Source organism: Motacilla alba, chromosome 4A (genome assembly GCF_015832195.1).
Source record: "Motacilla alba alba isolate MOTALB_02 chromosome 4A, Motacilla_alba_V1.0_pri, whole genome shotgun sequence".
NCBI lineage: Eukaryota > Metazoa > Chordata > Aves > Passeriformes > Motacillidae > Motacilla > Motacilla alba.
Genome location: NC_052045.1, coordinates 11,756,619 through 11,775,755, shown reverse-complemented (window position 1 = coordinate 11,775,755; position 19,137 = coordinate 11,756,619). Strand labels below are relative to the sequence as shown.

General features: G+C 39.8%; 1 protein-coding gene across 3 annotated transcripts in view; it reads left to right on the top strand.

The window, feature by feature from the left end:
- Positions 1-17,650, top strand: part of AMMECR1 (AMMECR nuclear protein 1) — a 97,864-nt gene extending 80,214 nt beyond the window's left edge. For 2 of the 3 annotated variants that reach the window (XM_038122886.1, XM_038122887.1), the window contains exons 4-7: positions 830-944; positions 8,191-8,281; positions 9,994-10,090; positions 13,262-17,650. In XM_038122886.1, the coding sequence (XP_037978814.1) occupies positions 830-944; positions 8,191-8,281; positions 9,994-10,090; positions 13,262-13,376 (418 nt within the window). In that variant the 3' untranslated portion in view covers positions 13,377-17,650. The remainder of the gene's footprint in view (positions 1-829; positions 945-8,190; positions 8,282-9,993; positions 10,091-13,261) is intronic. The other variant, XR_005255041.1, reaches the window with a different exon arrangement.
- The last annotated feature ends 1,487 nt before the right edge of the window (positions 17,651-19,137 follow it).

Sequence of the window (19,137 nt, the reverse complement as noted above, 5' to 3'; positions counted from 1 at the left end):
ATGCCATCCTCACATTAACCTTCCCTTTGCCAATTTAACTGGTTCTTAACCAAACTTATGCAAGTAGGTTTATATAAGTGTTCTTACTCGTGTGTTGCTTGCTGTGTGTTTCCAGGCGTGCTGGCCTGTGCACAGGTAGCTCCCTCGGTGTGGATTTTACCCCAGTAGGTGTGTTTGTCTGTAGAATGGTACGTCATCCGTGGATTAGCTGTTTGCAAGCTTCCCTGTTACTAATCATGACATCTGCTTTGCAGAACTTCCTCAAGTCCTGTAGGCTTACAGGTCTGTAGAGCCCTTGGATATTTTCACCCTTTTAAATTCACCTTTGCTCGTAAGCATGAATATTAGTCTTTTTTGAGAATATTCTGCTTGTTTGGGTTTTTTTTTCACTGAATAATTAAATTCTACTATTTGATTACTCTATTAAGTGTTTGATCACTGCAGGCTATAGAACTTCCCCCTTCACTTTGTGTTGAGAAGTTTAATCCTTTTTGAAAGAGGTTTACAAGTTACAAGTGGCAGAGCTGTTGCTTTTGTAACTGTTTTTTTAAAGCTTTCTGCTTTTGTAATAATAAGATTGTCACAGTAGCAAAACCAGCTCAGGAAGGAATGACCCTCAGAACATCATCTGATTGGCCAGCCAAGAACCAAAACAAATGTCTAAGGAAAAAGTTGGAAATGTTGATCAGAGTGTATGTTACATTGGTGACTGGGTAATCAAACTGGTCATCATTTCATCAGGATTTTTCTTCTCCTTTATACTCTTCAGATTAGTTCTTTGAAATTAAAAAAAAAAAAAATCCTTTGGAATTCTGTTTGTTTCCAACAGTGCCCTTAAAGATAGTCGTTTCCCCCCCATGACGAGGGATGAGCTGCCGCGGCTTTTCTGCTCAGTGTCTCTACTCACTAACTTTGAAGATGTATGTGACTACATGGATTGGGAGGTAAGAATGTCACAGATCTTTCGTGAAAATGAACATCTGTAGCTGAAGTAACGCTGTTTAAATGATCTGCCTGTATTAGTGTAGCTGTCACTGTTTTGTGCTCTGTACACATGGTTACGTGCGTGGATTCAAAAAAGACTTCTTGATAAAATTGTCATCACCTCAAGAGTCTGAGCCCTACAAATGGAAGAAAGGTATGGTTTTGTCCACAAAGGCACTCTGAGTGGTCTGCATAGGTGTCTTGATGTCTAAGACTCCATCAAGGAAGTCGTTGTCTGAGCAAGGGTGTCCTGAGGCCTCATTTGCAGCATCTACCTGGTAGACCAGTCCATTGACTCTGGAAAGGGATGTTCCAGTATGGAAGTTACCACTCTGATGTGTACTTCCAGAAACAAGTACTGCACAAAATTGCAGCCCCAGAACAAGCTGCTTCATTTAGCTTGTAGAGACATTTATCTTCCCCCAAACTTTGTTTGCTTTCAGAGTGAGTGTCCTGCACAGCCCTCCCAAAGCCTTTGTACAGTGAGGCCACGGAAATCATTGCTCTCACGCTGCTTACGCATGGAGCTGAATCTGTTCTAATTGCCAGGTTCTAGGAAACCTGCAGGCATCCTCTTGGAACAGCAGCATAGAAGAGATTAAAAAGCAGATGCTGATGTGTGTATGACAGTGTACACTGATGGAAGTGTTAGTCTATAATGTTCTTGTCCCCAAATTATGTTGCATTAGATGCTTGCAAAAAACGAGGTACTTGACTCAAGATGAACTCCTCATCTTGGTCATCGTTTGCATTCCTCATTCCTCTTTGAATCTATTTTTGAGTGGACATAAGAAAAATTTTGAAATTGCCATAGAATAGCAGACATTATAATGCCAGAGACACCAAAAAAGTTACAGTATTTCCCTTTAATAATAACTTAGCCTGACTAAATACTTAGAACTTCTTAGGAGAAAAACAGGCTTTCTCTTGTATTTAGAGACAAAAAATGTACATTCAGTAGCAACTGCACTTGCTAGAACTGTAACAGGCCCCCTGTCTCAGAAGGAGGGTATCAGCAGTAACCTCAGCATTACGGATTTTACAGTAGCTGAAAATTGACAAAGATGTGTGTCATGTTCACCTCATCGTAACAAGGGCTTCTTACCTTCTGCTCTGTAATTCTGAATTGAGATGAATCCATGTTTTCTTTGGGGTTTATGAGCATTTCCACCATAATCAGAAACACTCATTTTTATGTAATGTCAAACCAAAAATACACCTTAGCAGAAACTGTGTCTGCATTCTCAACAAGAAGCTTTTACAGAATCGTCTACCTTGTCACTGAGCCATTTGACACTTTAAGTAGTGTTTTCAGGTAATCAAACTATTAACTGTTAGTACTAAAGCTAGAAACCAAAATTGTAGAACTTTTTCTCCTCTATTAGGTTGACTTCTGGTAGCCAGCACTGTGATGTTTTTAATTTCATTTATTGTAATTTATTAAAAATCTGACTGTGAATACACTCAGAAAATGTGAAGTGCATAATGAAATAGCATTTAGCTCTTTGCATGCCATAGCCTATAAACATTATTAGGTGCTGTTTCATTGTCTCAATAATAAACATCTAAAATGATCCAAGTACTCATCCTTAAGGAAGAACTGAAAGCAAAGCCTGAGTTCAAAAATCCACTTTCCCTTGGAAAGAATGGTTTTAGCTTTGTTCCTTGGGTGACTGCTGATTCATAACTAATATTAAAAAAGGAGGCTTTTACTTTCTGTGCCCTTTCTTTATTTTGCTGCAGAACTTGTGAGACTTTACCAACAGTGTAAGTAAGCATAATGCAGAACTCAAGTGTTTCTGAATTCTGATTGATTTTTTGGATTCTTACAGTTGTTCTTATTGGAAAGCCCTGACTTACAAGGGAAGAATGCAGGGGTCAAAAATGTAAAAGGCCTTGTGTTGCTTAGTTGCTCTCTCCTATTTAATTTTAGGTTTTCTAATGATGTGTTGTTAAAACCCTTCATAAATTCCTACAATTCTAAGAAATGGTCACAAACTAGGTTTCCATGCAAAAGGACCCAGAGGAGGGAGGGTGACATATAAATACGAGATTATAAAATTTGTGATTGTTAGTCATTAAAAGAGTGATTCATCACTGTGTGTGCCTGGCAGTGAGATAGCTTATGTCACCCATGTGTCTTTTAAGGGAGCTGCAGTTATGCAATATTAATGGCAAAAGGACACTTCAGGATGCCTAGAGTGTGATATAAAGACAGAGTCTGCATCTTTCATCTCCTGTCATGCTGGGATCATCCTGAAAAACATCAGCCTAGTTAGGAGTTCCTGCTTTTGTAGGTGTGCTACTGATGATCTTGTGGGAGCCAGGTCAGCAATTTGCTGACACAGGTCACAGTATTTCAAAATTGTCAATTCAGACAACTCAGTGTTCTGAGAGACTTAGAAACAATATCATCTGAAGTCAGGAGTGAAGCTGTCTGGAGACAGCTCAGGAGTGTCTTCTCTGTGCTGAAGCAGAGTGATGGATGTTTTCTCACATTAAAAAATTACCTTTCCAAACAAAATAAATGAATACTTCTGCTGTAAAAAGCAATGTGAAACCTTTTAGTGGCAGAAACTTCCATCAAGTAAACAGGAGATCTGTGTGAATTCATTGCTGTTAGTTCCCACATGACTTCTCAAATGACTGCATTTTCATCTTTTATAAGAGTAATTAGGAGAGAGTACACATCTTTAAAGGACCACTTCAATGCCATGTTCACAAGGATGCTTCCTGAAATACAGCTTAGCATTCTTACATACCTGTGACTTTGAGTGCTAAACAGATGTAGGGCTTTGAAAGGAACACTGGGAGTGTAAGAGCTGCATCTCCAGTTCTGCTTCACAGAGCCCATGAGAGACTGCTGTGGTGCAGTTGCTGCCTGGGATCGAGCTGCACAGCCTTTCCACCTCAGAGAAATGGAGAGCATGAAAAACTCAAAGATGTGGGGGTTTTTGGTGATGCTACTGCTCTTTAATAAAAGATCAGACAGCAAAGGACCAGTTACAGGACAAGTCATAAAGACCACTTATTTTTAAACAGATGCTATTGATAGCAGTCATTCCTTCCCTACATAAACTAATTCAGACCTGCTGATTCAGATCCTCTCCTCATTTTTTATGAGGAGGTCTTAAAGCATTGCAATTATATGTAATTATAACAAAGAACTATTTTGCTAGACTTGAGCAGTAGCTCTTCCTTAAAATACTTTGAGAGAGCTCTTTGCCCCAAAGTTGCTGTTCTTTGGTAAAGTAAAATCTGCAGAATTGTACATGCTGTCTTGATACAAAAGGCCTTTAACCTGTGTGCACTGGTTTAAATATTAGCTTAAATAGTTGTAGCCAATAATGTTGACTGAAAGGCAGCTTTTCATTGTTGACCAAGTGGGTATATTCAAGAGTTGTGGAAGTTCTTTCCTGCCTGCAAATGCAGCAACACCAGTGGCTCTCAGATTCTGTTCTGTAGAACTGAGAAGAAAGTCTGGATCTCAATATGTTATTCTCTTTGGACAATATGCAGTGATTCCATGTATGTAAATGAATGATTATGCTTGACATAAAGTAGAGAACAAACCTCCTGAGGAGTCTTTTTCCTCTGTTGTTAAATCAGAATGTAGTATTTAGATGCTACTAAAGATGGTCAGAAAGAAGCCAGCATATTTGCTGCAAACGTGGGGCTAAAAAGCTGTAGAATTGAGCTAATGCCCAGTGGGATCAGCTTCAAGAAAGTAGCAATAGGCACTTAATCTGAAGGTTTCCATTTCGAAAACATTTGTGTACAGCTATTTCCATAGTGTTAGTGAGGTAAATAAAGGGGAAAGTTACTGTTCTGTGGTATCACAAGGAATACTGGGCAAGTTCCAGGCCAGCTTTTTTTGTTGGGAAAAAAGGAAAAAAACATTTTTCTAGGTTGCTGCAGAGATTGAGCTGACAGAAGAAGGGCTGCCCTAACCCAGAGCAGGGTGTCACAGTGCCACAGGCATGTGGGCACGGGCTGTGCAGCAGGTCTGGGGGGCAGAACACAGAAAGTGAATGGACATGAGGAGCAGGCAGGTACTTGTTCCTGTCACCAAGGGAGTGTTTCACTGCTCCAGCTCTGGAGCATTCCACGTGGATTCTCCTTTACAGGCTCTTTGTTACCTGCTTTAATGTATTTCTGAACAACTATTTTACAATTAATTAATTTAACTCTAATTAGTGGTGATTGCATGCAAATAGCTTACAGATTTCAGTGCAGTAGATATAACCAAACACAACCATCATTTGGATAATTTACTCCACAGTGGAGTCCACAGAAACTGAAATGTCAACAAGGCCTGATGTTTAGGTGCTTATCCAAATTCCCTGTGGACAGTCTAATGAGAATAATGTTATTTCTTCCTCTCAGTATGGTTGGAGAGTCGGTCCAAGAGGAGCAAATTAATGAACTGGTTTTGGAGCCTTGGGGCAGAACAGTCCATCAGGAGAGTTGCTTCAGCTTTGGTGTCAGAGGGACCTTTGGACCCATTTTTTCTTAGATATATAAAGAGAAGTATTGTGGGCAGTAATCTGGCTAGTGCCATAGGCATTTGGCAAAACAATAAATGTGGCATGTACGTGTTTTCTCTCATCCCACTGTGTATGGGAATAAAGAATTCATTAAAAATAATGTCTATAAATTAATATGAATGTGTTTAAGTACACAACAAAGTAAAGTTTTGTAAACATCATTTCAGAAGTAAAATATAATGTAGTTTACTGCAATCCTTAGATGTAATGAAAGATCTATTAATTTAATTGATACTGTCACAGAATCTAATTTTAGGTGGCCTCTGGCCACTTACACAACTGATCAGAAAGTTTATATCTACAAGTACTGCTTATATAGAATGCAGTATTTCATGCTCTAGAAATATTTCTGTTGTCAGAGATTGTTTTTTGCTTAAGTCCCTCTCCTTATCTTGCTTTCCTCTCCCAATAGCAACAATTTAAAGAGGTTCCTATCCACATGGGAAGCTGAAGCAGCAGTGTGGTCCCTTTTCAGCTCCAGAGGCTACCTGTAGGCAGATTTCCCTAATGAATGGTAATAGGTGAGGCAGAGCTCCAGCTCTGTCTGCTCAAGATTGGTTTGTTTTTCTAAATTTCACAGACAGATGCTGCTGTTCTGCAGAATGCTGCCTGTAGTGCATCAGCATTTTTAGTCTGAGAAGCAGACCTGAGGCTGTGTAGGAAGGTGTGTGCTGGTCTGGTAGCAGGGCAGTTAAATGCCATCCACAGACCCAGCCCTTCCCTCCCATCTTGGAGAGGGCTATTTTGGGAAATCTCACAGAAGTTTGCATCAGTTGAACGCCAGTCTCTTGAGGAAAATAGATTCCACACCGTGCCCATGCCAGTCGTAGTGTGGATCATTTTTATTTTGCTTGTGTGTGGCTTCCATTTATTTGACTCAAGTCTGCTAGCTGGAATTGAACAATGAAAAGCTGTTTGTCCTGCTCAGCTACACAGTTGGAATTCATGCTCCACAGGATGCTGTGAAATTCTCCCCTGCTGTACATCCCTTTTTCTGCAGACATGGGCCTAAAAGTCCATTAAAATGGTTAATGGGAAACATCCAGAGCAGTGATGCAACTTGAATGTTGCATCATACTTCAATACATCACTAGTGCACCTGGTTATTATGCAAAACACTTGTGTAGCATTTAGAATCTCATATTCTGCAGGATTTAAAGGTGAGCAAACCCTGGAAATATTTAATCTTGGTATTGAATATACACAGTTACAAAATCACCAGCTGCAGAAGCTTGCTGGTTTGGGCACAAACTTTGTAGGCTGTTTTCAGCTTCTAATGTAGCTTCACTTTACTTTCAGGCCTTTGGGCTTATAATTGTATCTTCTGAGTATGCAGATTTGATCTTCTAGTGATTATATGTATATCCTTGTAATGAAACCTGGAGTTTAGGAATGTTTGGCAATGAAATAACATGTTAAAAGTTGCAGTTAATTAAATTTGTTCATTACAAAGTTACATTTTTCCTGTTTATGAACAATGTTAGATTCTTAGGGAGGAATGGTTGTGGCCATGGCCAGCCACAAGGGACTCTTCCTCCCATTTTGCCTGCTTAAAACATATATAAAGAGTGAAAAGTTTAAAAATTAAAGTCTTAATACAAGCAAATATGTTAATTGAAGAAGTGGTAGAGCTTTGCAAATATTCCTTGTTTGTTTTTTGACTGTCCTGCTGTTATGCTGAAGTAAATTGTCACTGGAGAAAATGTTACAGCATTTTTGATTAAATTTGTGTCCTCAAGGATGTGCCACACCAAACAACATGATATCCTTTTAAAACATTGACTCATTTTCACATGCAGTGTTGGGTTTCAAATGGAAATAACATCTTGGTTATGTGGGCATAAAAATGTCCATCTAATAATGCTTTGTGTTTGTGCACAGAATTCAAAAGCAGCTGAAAACCTGCTGGCAGTGGATTATCTTTTATGGCCTGATCCCAGTGCAGGTACTCTCCACAGAATTATTGTAACCTGAAAACAGGGGGCTTGAACAATGCCCTGGAAAGGTGCCCAGCCTCTTGGTTCTTGTTCTCCCAAAGTTTTCGGCATTTTGTTTTTTATCTGCATCCAGCTCCTTGGTATTAGTAATCTTGGATTCTGTGCCGTCATGTTGTCACCTTACAGTTCTTAGCACAGAAACAGGAGTTTGAGGCTGGGCACTTTGTAATATTTCCATTTCCTCCTCATACATGAGGTGAAATTTTGAAGGCTCCAGGCTTGAGTCCATAGTGTGACAAATCTTTGATTGTTCAGTTGCTGCTTTGAACAAAATTAATGCTTTTAATTGAAGCCTCATTAGATTTGGCAGCTGTTTTGCCTGCAGATTATAGCTGGTGACCAGGTGATTTTATCAGCAACAACAATGGTGACAGTGTCAGAGGAGACAGAACAACTTTAGCTCCTCAGCTGGATTTCCTCCAGCCCAGGAATGAAGCTCCGTGGTGGGGAGCAGAGGAACATCCTGTGTACCTGTGCTGCTGCTGAGCTTACATGGCAGTAAGTGAACACCTCTCAAAAACATGACACCCACTGCAGTGCCACCTCCTTGAAACTGTGTGCAATGCTGTTAACCGCTGTTCACGTTTTGGGTTTTGCCATGCCAGTTACCGTGTTGTCTCTTTGCCCTGGTGATGTACTAACAGAGTGCCAATCTCTTGCAGGTGGGTGTGCATGGCATTAGAATAGAGTTCATCAACGAGAAAGGATCCAAGCGCACGGCCACCTACTTACCAGAGGTTGCCAAGGAGCAAGGTCATTGTTGCACTTTATTTCCTATGATCTGGTGAAGAATTTAAACATACCTGTAAATCGAAAATGCAGTATTTGACCTTGCATTGATATCAGATGATGGAGCAGTGTTTAATTGTAAGACTCTTGTATAAAATGCCAGTTCCGTGCCTGTGTCAGTCTCCTAGAAGGCTTCTGTAAACTGTCGCTGTTTTTTGAGCCAGTCATAAATGCAGCAGAGCTACAGGAAAATAAAATGTGGAGGGATGGTACAGTGCTGTCAGCCAGGCTAACAGCTGCTAAAAGCTGCCAATTTCTGTGTGGCTGCTAGGCTGGGATATAAGGGAGATGTAGAAGCTCTGTTAAGCATTGGGATGGCTGGGCAATTATTTAACCATTATTTATTCCTGAATCCTGATGATCAAGTTGTTTTTCAGTTAGGTACTTTCTGCTAGTACTCAATTCCTGTTACAGACACTGACTTCCCAGGGTTTTTAATGGATGGAAGGAAATTATTTTCAATATGGAAGTACAAAAGAAGGTTGTTGAAAGTCCCTTTTAATAGAGGCACAGACTTAAGTTTGTGAATTTAAAAATCTAGAGTAGATTTTGTTGAACAGTCTTTTGCTGACTCTGAACACTCACCATGTTTTTTATTTCCAAGGTTGATAGTGTGTCTCAGTCGTTTATAGTTTGCACTACTGCTGCTTTTTTTAAACCTTTTTATATATGTTTGTGTACAAAGAGTTCAGCTGATCTCTTTACTGAGAATTCCTTTTAATTGATAATTCTATTTCTAGATAGTTTCATAAAAGTCTAGGGGTGTTCCAAGCTTTTTTTTAAAATTCAGGAATTGTGGGGGGAATGTGTCTAAATTAATGAATAGTTTTATTAGACCATGAATTGCAATCTGATTCTTTAAAGTCTCCAGAACTACTCATTTGTATTTTGTATGTGCCCAAATCTACTGTGGTTTTTGCAGGTTTTTTAGTGTAACAATGTGACTAATCTTTAGGAAATAACATGTCGAACAGCTATTTAAAATATGAGAGTTTTATTAAAATTAAATAGGTTTGGATAGCATGAAGATTTTATAGAGAACAGTAATGAACCTGTATTTTAAATCCATCACTTCTTTCATTATCCAGACACCTATAATATATAGTCATTCTAAAATCAGCCCTATCTTTGTAAAGTGAAGTGATATTTGTGAAGAAGTCTGATTTCAATTTCTCTGGACATGTTCAACTAATAATTTTATTATATATAAAAATATTATTATATATTATATATTATATATATTATTATATATTATATATTATATTTATAATTTTTTTACTAATGCTATGCATAAATTTAGTTTTCCATATTGTTATAACCATGTATAATGTCTAAAGTGGCTGTGATGCATGATCATACCTGAATGTTTTGGAAAAGTTTAGTTTTGTATCACACACCCCGTTTAGGACACTTGGGTAGAGTGGGTTCACTTTTAGTATATTTCAGGTATGAGATGAGAAATACATGTTGTTTGTAGAGTGAGCTATGTGCGTAAAGAAATACGAAATGTGGTATTTGCTTCAGCTGTTCTGAAGTAGAGAAGAACATTTTGGTTTATCCCAAATGCCAGCAGAGCCCTTGCACTCTCAACAGCACCACACACTGTACTGTGCTTTGCAACATCTGTTCCTATTGCTTCATTTCTCACTAATTTGTGCTACTGTAAAATTCAACAGGATGGGACCACATTCAAACCATAGATTCCTTGTTGAGGAAAGGAGGCTACAAAGCTCCGATTACTAATGAATTCAGGAAAACAATAAAGCTAACCAGGTATGCACTGGGATACCACACAGAGCCCTGCTCTTGTAATGCTGGGAGGTGCTCCTTCCTGGTAAGTGCTCCTGCAGATGGTAATGGTAAACTCTCCTGGATGTATCATTCCTGATTGCTTTGTTCCACAAGAGCAGTACAGACTTAGGAGAAGCTTTGCACAGGGATGAGTGGCCCTGAGCAGGGAGTAAGAGGCAGCTGTTCAGTCCCAGGGCAGGATATGTCAGGTTCCTGCAGACCTGGGCTGGTAACTCTGCACGTCCACAGCAGTGTTTTAGCTCTGGCTTCTCACAGAGGGATTTTTGGCCGTAGTGGGTGTTCAGGGCTGTGGTTAACAGGGATTACTTGCTCTTGTTAGATTTATTTGGGCAGATGGTGCGTGGTGGGGCTGCTGCTGCATTGTCATGGAGGTCCCTCAGAGCCCTAATCTGCTGGATCCTCAGAGAAACCTCTGGGTTATGCCCTGTGGAGTGCAGGTCTCCCTAATCTTGAGGGGTGAGACCTGCGAGCCGTGCACTGCTTCCACAGCCAGTGTTCTAGTGAAACTGTGTCAGGGTATTCCCAGGAGTGAGGACGAGAATTTAATATTCTATTTCATACTAGTTCAGTTTGGTCTTGCTAATTTAATAAAACGTGTTCTTGAGGGCTCCTTGGTGTGTGGCAGCCAAGGTATTTCAGAATTAGCAGCAGATACTCTGCCCATAATATTGTCCTTAGGTGGTGAAGGGTAGAGGAGTCTGTATGAATGTCTGTAGGAATGGTTTAAAGCTATTTATTTGTATAAGCCTGCAGTGTAAAATAACTGATGAACTCCAGTTATTTAGTCATGCATGGGGAAAGAGGATTTTTTAAAATCTCAGGTTATAAGGAAGTTTTGACCATTTGTCTTCTTCAAGGAGGTAGACTTTGGGTCTCAATGAGTGTTTGGAATTCTGGATTCTTATAGGAACCTAGCTACTGTGGAGTAGCTCTGAGTAACGGAAACATTTTATTCTGAAGGTTAAATTAGGGAGGAAGGATTTACAGAAACCAGCTAAATTTCCAAGTGCAGAACCCAGTCTCCCTTTAATTTGTTTCAGCTGTACACCTTGTTACCTTATTTTCAAAAAGAGTATCTGGAGATAGCTGAGGGCAAGAGTAATAATGCAATAGATCATTTCTGTACACCTCAGCAAATAAGGAGTGTATTTTTACATTAAACAAAAATTCTATATAGCACGCGTGTTCTTCCTACTGCATGATTTTGCTTTGAGCAGTGGCATGGAGCACAAAACCAAACAAAAAAACCCTGAAGTTCACCCCTACTCCTCCGAAAAAAAACCACAAAAACCCTTATATTTAGTGTAATTAAGTTCACAACAATGAAACTGCTACCACAGTCAATTGCCTGATAAGTGAAGTGAGCAGACCATAATTTTTTTTAACGTTCAGAAAAAGGGGTTTTTTGACTGTCTGTTTTACTTGCTAAAAATCTCAGATACTGCTGACAGATTAGAGACAGTATTATTAAAATACTAATTGTGTTCCAGCATTAGACAACCTGTTTTAGAACCTCATTTTAATAATTTATTGTCATACATGAAAATATCTACTGGAGGAGTGAATAAGGGCTTTTAACTTCTTTTTCAAGTCTTCTGAATTAAAATAAGCATCCTGTGTGTGAAGAAAGCTTTAGGCTGATCATGAGTCTGTCACTCCCTTCAGGTTCACACCCAGCAGTTCTGGCCATGGTTTAAAGACAGAGCTAAACAGGGGCACAGAGGGACTCGGAGCAGTCAGAGGGGTCTGGAATGCAGAGGTCAGCAGCTGGGGATTCTCTGCCATCTGCAGAGCTGTGCAGGGCTGTGCAGCTGCCCCGATGGTGCACACTGTCACCTGCAGAGCCCCTTGTTTCCCTAGGTGGGGGAGTTCCATTCACTGGGTGCCATGTACCATCCCACAGATTCCAGAAGAGCTGCTGCTTTCTCAGCAGAGCCCAGCAGCCACTGGTGCCTTCTGTTCCTCATTGTCAGACAATACTGATGCAGATGTATTCAGAATATTATTTTGTCAGGACCTGGATTCTGCTTTTAGTTACAAGGAGCTGGGCGATGTTCTTGTGGGACTATTCTTCATTATTTTTCAACTGACTTGGGAGTCAGGAGAGGTCCCAGTTGAATGGAAGCTGGCAAATGTTATTCCATTTGGAAGAAGGAAGAGCCTTGTTATTACAGGCCTGCTGGTCTCACTTCGGTGCCTGGTAAAATTAGTTTGGTGCTTCTCTGTAAGGACATCAAATTCCAGAGTGTGATGAGAGCAAAGTGACTGGAAATGGTGAAAGGCCTCAAGGGCAAGACTCAGGAGGAGTAGCTGAGGTCACGTGTTTTGTTCAGTTTGGAGAGGGCTGAGAAAGACCTCACTGGGGTCTACAGATTCCTTGGGGAGGCAGTGGAACAGAGCTGTTTATCTCCTCTTTCAGCAATAGAATGTGAGGGAAGAGAATGAAGCTGCCTCAGGGGAAGTTCAGGCTGGACATTAGGAAAATATTCTTTACTGAGAAGGTAGTCAGGTGCTGGAACAAGCTGTCTAGGGTCATGGCATCAAGCCTGTTGGAGGCCAAGGGGTGTCTGAACAATACTTTTAACCATATGGTTTAGCTTTAGGTAGTTGCGTGAGGAGTAGGGAGTTGGACTCAGTGTTCATGATGGGTCCCTTCCAACTGGCTATGTTCTGTGATTCTAGTCGAAAAAGAATGTAACTATATTTAATGTGGCTGGGATAATTTTAAAAGCAGAATTTGGCAGACAGTTGATACTGATTGTTTAAAAACAGCCCAAAAATCTATAGTGCTTGTTTATGGTTTTTCCTACTATATTTTTGCAGAGGGTTGGCTGAAGCTACAGGGCATTCTCTATTCCCTCTGCCTCAACCAACATAGTAGCCAACAGTTTCTAACAATTCTGTTTGCTTAAAGTGTTTTTTTCATAAGCAGTTACATTGCGATTTGTCACACGATTCAGGAAATGACCCTGACAATTGTGGCAGTTCACTTGTGCAGCTGAAGTCAGTCTCATTCCCAGCATCAGAAGCACAAAGCTCTTACCACTAAACAAACCAGCAGTGCAGCATTTCTGGTGCCGCTCGCAGCTTCCTGCTAACAGTTCCTGAATTGGCCTCTCTGCTCTTTGCCAGGTACCGCAGTGAGAAGATGACGATGAGCTACACAGAGTACCTTGCCCATCGTCAGCATCATCACTTCCAGAATGGTATTGGGCACCCCCTTCCACCATACAACCATTATTCCTGACACTGAGCCGCATGACCAGTCACTGGACCTCTCTGCAGACCTCTTCCCAGGAGACCCTGCCCCCTCTTGGTCTAGCTATCTCTATTACTGTACCATTTTATGATGATAGTTTCCGTTGCCACGTTGAGGCTCCTTGGTTGGTTCGGCTCATCGTGGCAACGGGAGGGAAAGCTGCATTACTACGAAGATCCCATACCTTTTTATTATTGATTCACTGCAGATTTTTTTGCAGCATATACCCTTGGGTTTTTTATGGAAAATTTAAATTTCTACTTCATTAACATTGAATTATATCAATCAAGGCTTTCTGTAACTGTGGATGGAAGGAAGAGTTTAAGGATTGCAGTTAGGGATGCTTTGCTTAGCGAAAAGGCGTTCATGGCTTTTGCTTTAATGGGTGTGATAGGGAATGAAACATATCAGATTCAGGTATTGAAGTAGACAATTAATTGCATTTTCATAACATTCTTAATGACGTTGTGTGTACAGTATCTCACCTTCACAGTAAAGATTTCATGTAGCTCTGTACAGGATCTCCAGATCCAGCACAAACAGCCAGAGCACCAAGGCTGACATACAAAATGCTTTTTTGGGATGAAGAGAAGCAACTCATGTACGGCGAGAGGTGATGTTAACATGGCAGCATGTTCAGAATCAAGTGGCCTAAATGATTTGGGCACAATCCAATCCAGGACCCTTTTGTGTCCCATCCTGTGCTGGGAATCACAGGCAGCCCAGGCCTGTCAGGAGTAGTCACAAGAATGCATTTGTAATGAGACAATGCCTTTCTGATGACTCGAATTAGGAGTGACATTTGTGTCCTAAAAACAAATTGGTGAGTAGCAGATGTCATATTAGGAAGGAAATGGATTTAGATTTTAGTGCCTTTGACTATAACATAATTATATACTTATATATAAAATTCATAGAAAACATATACTCCAGACATTTTTGCAAACCCTGTTGAGGCTGCTCTGGCATCAGGGTTTTGGACACTTTTTTTTCTCTTTAAAGTGAGATTTACTTTTTTTATTATTATTAGCAAACTTATTTTGGAAAAGAGAAATCCCTGGTTTTTTTCTTCATCTGCTCTTGAACTTACTGAATTTTATCAAGTCATAAATAGTTGGATCAAGTTAACTTTTGTTTAAGAAAAGAAAAAAGACTGTTGTGAGAGAGCCAGGACAAGTATGCCATAATGTTACATGTTTTCATCTATTGCAGGAATAGTGCTTGAGAAGCTGTAAGTACTGTGTAATAATTCTGATACCCTTCCACACGGTAGAAGAAAGAAAACCGATTGGAACTTTTTCCTGCTGTAAAAATAGGATTTAGTAAAAGGTATGTGTGGTGTGTTTGCAAGGCCAGTCGATGGCAGGAGCTCACTGCTTCCTCCTGTGCCTGCAGAACTCCCACTGCTGCCTGCTGCAGCACAGGCCCCCTGTTACAGAAAAGACCTTCCTAATCTGAGTGAGTAAACCACAACAAGCAGAAATTCCAGTTACTTTGAATAATGAATGTTTGTAAATACATAGATATATAAAAATCAAATAGATAAAAATCAGTTTTAAAAAAATTGGATTAACTGTAAAAGTGTTTCAATAGGGTTTCAAAGTCGGATAAGGTTAAATTATGTTCATCCCTTATGTGAGGTTAGGTTTGCCACATAATTTCTATGGAGGTTCTTGAAGAAGGTCTTTGGTATTCCTTCATCCACAGCATTTATGTCCAAATATTACCATTTTCAGTTGCGATGCCTTAATTTTTAAGCAGAGGGCCTGAAACTTCAGGAGCCAAGAGATGCCAGCCAGAAGCTGCAAAAATGAGTAGATGTTTATACAGAGGCTATTTTGGATGATACTGTTGTCTTGTTTCTACTTGGGGAACACTTTTAGACGAATTAGTCTTCAAGTGGAAATGTGAACAAGTGGCTACCTGATAGAGTTGTGTTGGTTTTTTTTCTTGCCCTTATAGGGAACCTGAGCACAAACTGAATCATTCTGCTGCGAAAAAAAGTCATCCAACCCCATCTTTATCTGTCATCTCGTTACAGCTCGCTCGTGCTTCTGCATGAGCTCATTGTTAGAAGTTTTTTAAAAAGATCTATTATATATAAAAATATATATGTATTGAAAGGTGCTAATCAACCTCAAGAAGGTCACGTGACTGGTCATGCGGATCTAAAATCATATCAGATTTTTTAAGAAATCTTTGATATATGCAGATGTTATACAGAATTTCTTACCAGTGTAATAATGATATACTGATGAATAAACAATCCTGCAGGATTTTAAGGACAAGGTCAGCAATACTTCCCACCATGGCTTGGGGGAGAAAAGGATAGTTTTGTCTCCTTTTTGTATACAGCATAATGCACAATGCATTTTTGTCTATCTCTTAGTAGCTGTTGCTTAAAAATATAGTTCAAGGGTGTTATACAAACTGTAAAGGTGTGCTTTTGAGCCGAGCTCATGCCAGACCCTTCTGGACCAGAGTTTCGTATCACTAATTTAAAAACTGTTACAGAGTCTGTGGTCAATCAGATTGTATGGGGTTTTGTTTTTTTTTAATTGGAATAATCAGTCTACCTACAGTGTTTCTAGGGCACCTACCTCCTCAGCACACTGTGCTGAACTGCTGCAGATTGTTTCTCTGTAATTGTGGGATTCTTTGTACCAAACGTGCAGCTCACTGTGACACGCACTGGCACAGAATAGGTCTGTTTGCTTGAAGCTGATCAGCGATTGCCCTCACAAATGTCATTCCCTCGTAGTTACATTTAGTAGCTTTTAGCTGTATTGTTGGGGTTAGCTACAGATTTGTTTTCATTTGGGGTACTTTATAGAAATTAAGGTACAACCAAGTAGCTTATTTCACTGTTTGTTAAGTTGAAATGCTGATTTATTTTTTTTTACGAGCACTACTCAGTTTGCCTTATTCCATTGAAGAGATTGTTGGGTTGTTTTTTTTTTCATTCTCTTGCCTGATGTTCCTAAAAACTCTGTTCTGTAAACTGAGTTAGACAACCAAACCATAGACTTGACACGAAGCTGTTACTTGGTGATGCTTCAAGTGTCCTTCCTGCTGCCATCCCAGCGGATGCTGCTCCGGCAGGGGTGGACGCTCCGGTCCTGACCTCAGCCCCGCTCTGGAACCAAGGTGGGCACAGCCCTGGCACACCTGGAGTCTGTATATGGACCTCTACTTGTCTTCAACTGTGCGGGTTTTTAAAACTGTTGTCTGGAGTAGGTTACATCTCTTATGTGTGTTAGATCGAACCAAAGAAGCCTCCAGCCATGCCCAAATGCTGCTCCTAAAGCCTGCCTTCCAGTCCTTACAAAATCCTTGCAGGATTAAATGTGTTAACTTTTTTATTTTTGTACAGTTTCTAACTGATTTTTCCTAGTGATGTTAATTGAATTAAGTTTATTTGAGGAGTCTGAGTATCTCCTCCATTTAAATAAACTGGTGACTTTCATTTTATGTTAAAAAAAAAAAGTTTAAAAAAAAAAAAAGAGAAACCCAAAGTGTGCCTCTCAGATTTAAGGGTTTCTAGTTACATTTATTCTTAAGACCAGCAATGATTCTTTATATACAAAGATATGTTTTCCTCATTTTTTATTACTGTTAAAGAAAAAAAAATAAAAAAGAAAAACCTCTTTCTTTGCTCTGGACTCAGTAATTGCGCTGGTACATAAACGCACTGAGAAAACAAACTTTTGTTTGGAACTTTTGTAACAACTTATGACTGTTTTTGTATATCAAAGTTGATTCTTTTCAAGATATTTGGATCTAGTTTCTAAGTTATTTTAGTGTTTTATATGTTACAAAAAAAAAAAAAAAAAAAACAAAAAACAAACAAACTTACTTTGAATTGTTCACCAGCATCTTGAGTTCTCTTCAGTGCCGTGGTGACACACAGTGGGGTTAGAGCTACCTGGAGTAGCTTGTGAGGCCTCGGTCTTTTCCTTCCTTCCTTAGCAACTCAATTGATTACAGTAATATCACAGATTACCCGAACCCCCTTCCTTTATAACTAGATCCTTCTTCCTTCCACATTTAATTGCTATTAGTGTGAAGAAACTGTTGAAATGGGCATTTTAATATAAGTACGGCTTAAAAAGAGAAAAATGAGGAAAAAAGAAAAAAAAATGCTAGAAGGTTATCTGTGGGTCTGTGAGATATGGCTGTGGAAAGATATTGTAGTAGTTTTAACACTATTGTTATTACCTTTTAAATCATTTACCCAATAAAATAAGGAAAAAGAACCACCATTTCTTTTTATGTTTCTCTGCTTAACTGTGTGGCTCGGTCAATGAAGCATTTGTACCTGGTGGTAATGTCCAAGGCTAATGGTGTGTTAGAAATATCTTCCTGTCTTTCCCTCTTGTCTGCTGTAGGAACAAACTGGGAACAGGTACGTGCAGCTTTCACTGGACAGTCCCAGTGAAATCACCGTTTATATCAGCTGCATCATTTATTTATCTCAGTATATTTATCAGTATTTATATCAATTTCCAGTTCACTTTTATACTTCTTGTCTAACTTTACACATGGAATTCTGTCCAGGCCTGAGCTCCCTCCTGTGTGAGAGGCAGAAATGGTTTCAGTCTTTGGAAGCAGAACTTCTTTGCAGAACTGATTATACCGGTGTCAGCAACACAGCACCAGTGCCCTTGAGGAGCCAGATTGTTCAACAGAACGTTGTGCCAGTGTGGATTGAAGAATCTCTGTCAAAGCAACAGCACAGCCAATGCCAAAACTGAGTTGGAGAACTCTGGTCCCTCAGCCAAATTCTTGGTGCACTGAGACACTTTCTGCTGAGTCTGAGTTAAAGGGAGCATATTTTCTCTGTAGGATAATTCCTGAGACAAAGCATTCCATCTCCCTGGAACTCAGCTCTGAGTTCAGAAGGGCTTTGTTTGCCTCATGCTGTATTAATAGCTCTGCTGGCTGTAAAAAGTGCCTTTGAAAGCAGAGCAATGGAATCCATGTAACCTTTGGATGTAGCCATTCCTTCACTTGCTCTGAAGCTTTGATTTAGGAGATTAACAAACATCTGAAGGGAAACCTGCCTGGGTAAATACCAAACCAGTGATGGAAGCTTGGCTCACAGATTTGGTAAAATTTAGTGTAACCCTGAGGCCATTAAAAGGCAGAGCTAGTTACCACTTCCTGCAGTGAGTTTCCACTCTTCTCACTGCTTCAGCCAGCTCTCCAGTTCCCATGCTGGAAAAATCAAACCAAGGCAGTAGCATTACGGGTGTTTTAGATGTAGAAACTTGCTTATTTTTACATATCTGTTGGTATTAAACAATAAAAGGCTGATTTCCAATTAGTTATAGAGGGCTGCTGACAGTAATCAGCAGTGCCTGCAATGGAAAATTGCTTGCTTGGTTCAACTCAGGCTGCCATACAGCACTTCACACTGGATTTCTACTTAAGCTCTTTCATCAGTCTTTGTACTCTTCCAGAGAAATTAAGCTGGAGAATTGATTTTTTCCCCCAGCCACATGAAAAATTGGATCCTCTGCACTGGATATATAATAACACAGGGTGGGCACATCCAGTATGTTCTTTTTCCAAGAACAGTGTTTGCCAAGAACTGCACACAAGGCAATAACCTGCTTGTCTGAGATGTACTGGGTCACAAGAATACATTTAACTATGCTGCAATTATGTTTATTACAGCCAGAAGCATTTGCAAAGTACATTATAACTGCTTTGCCATCCTGTGATGTGGGGCTGAGTGCTGCTGGAG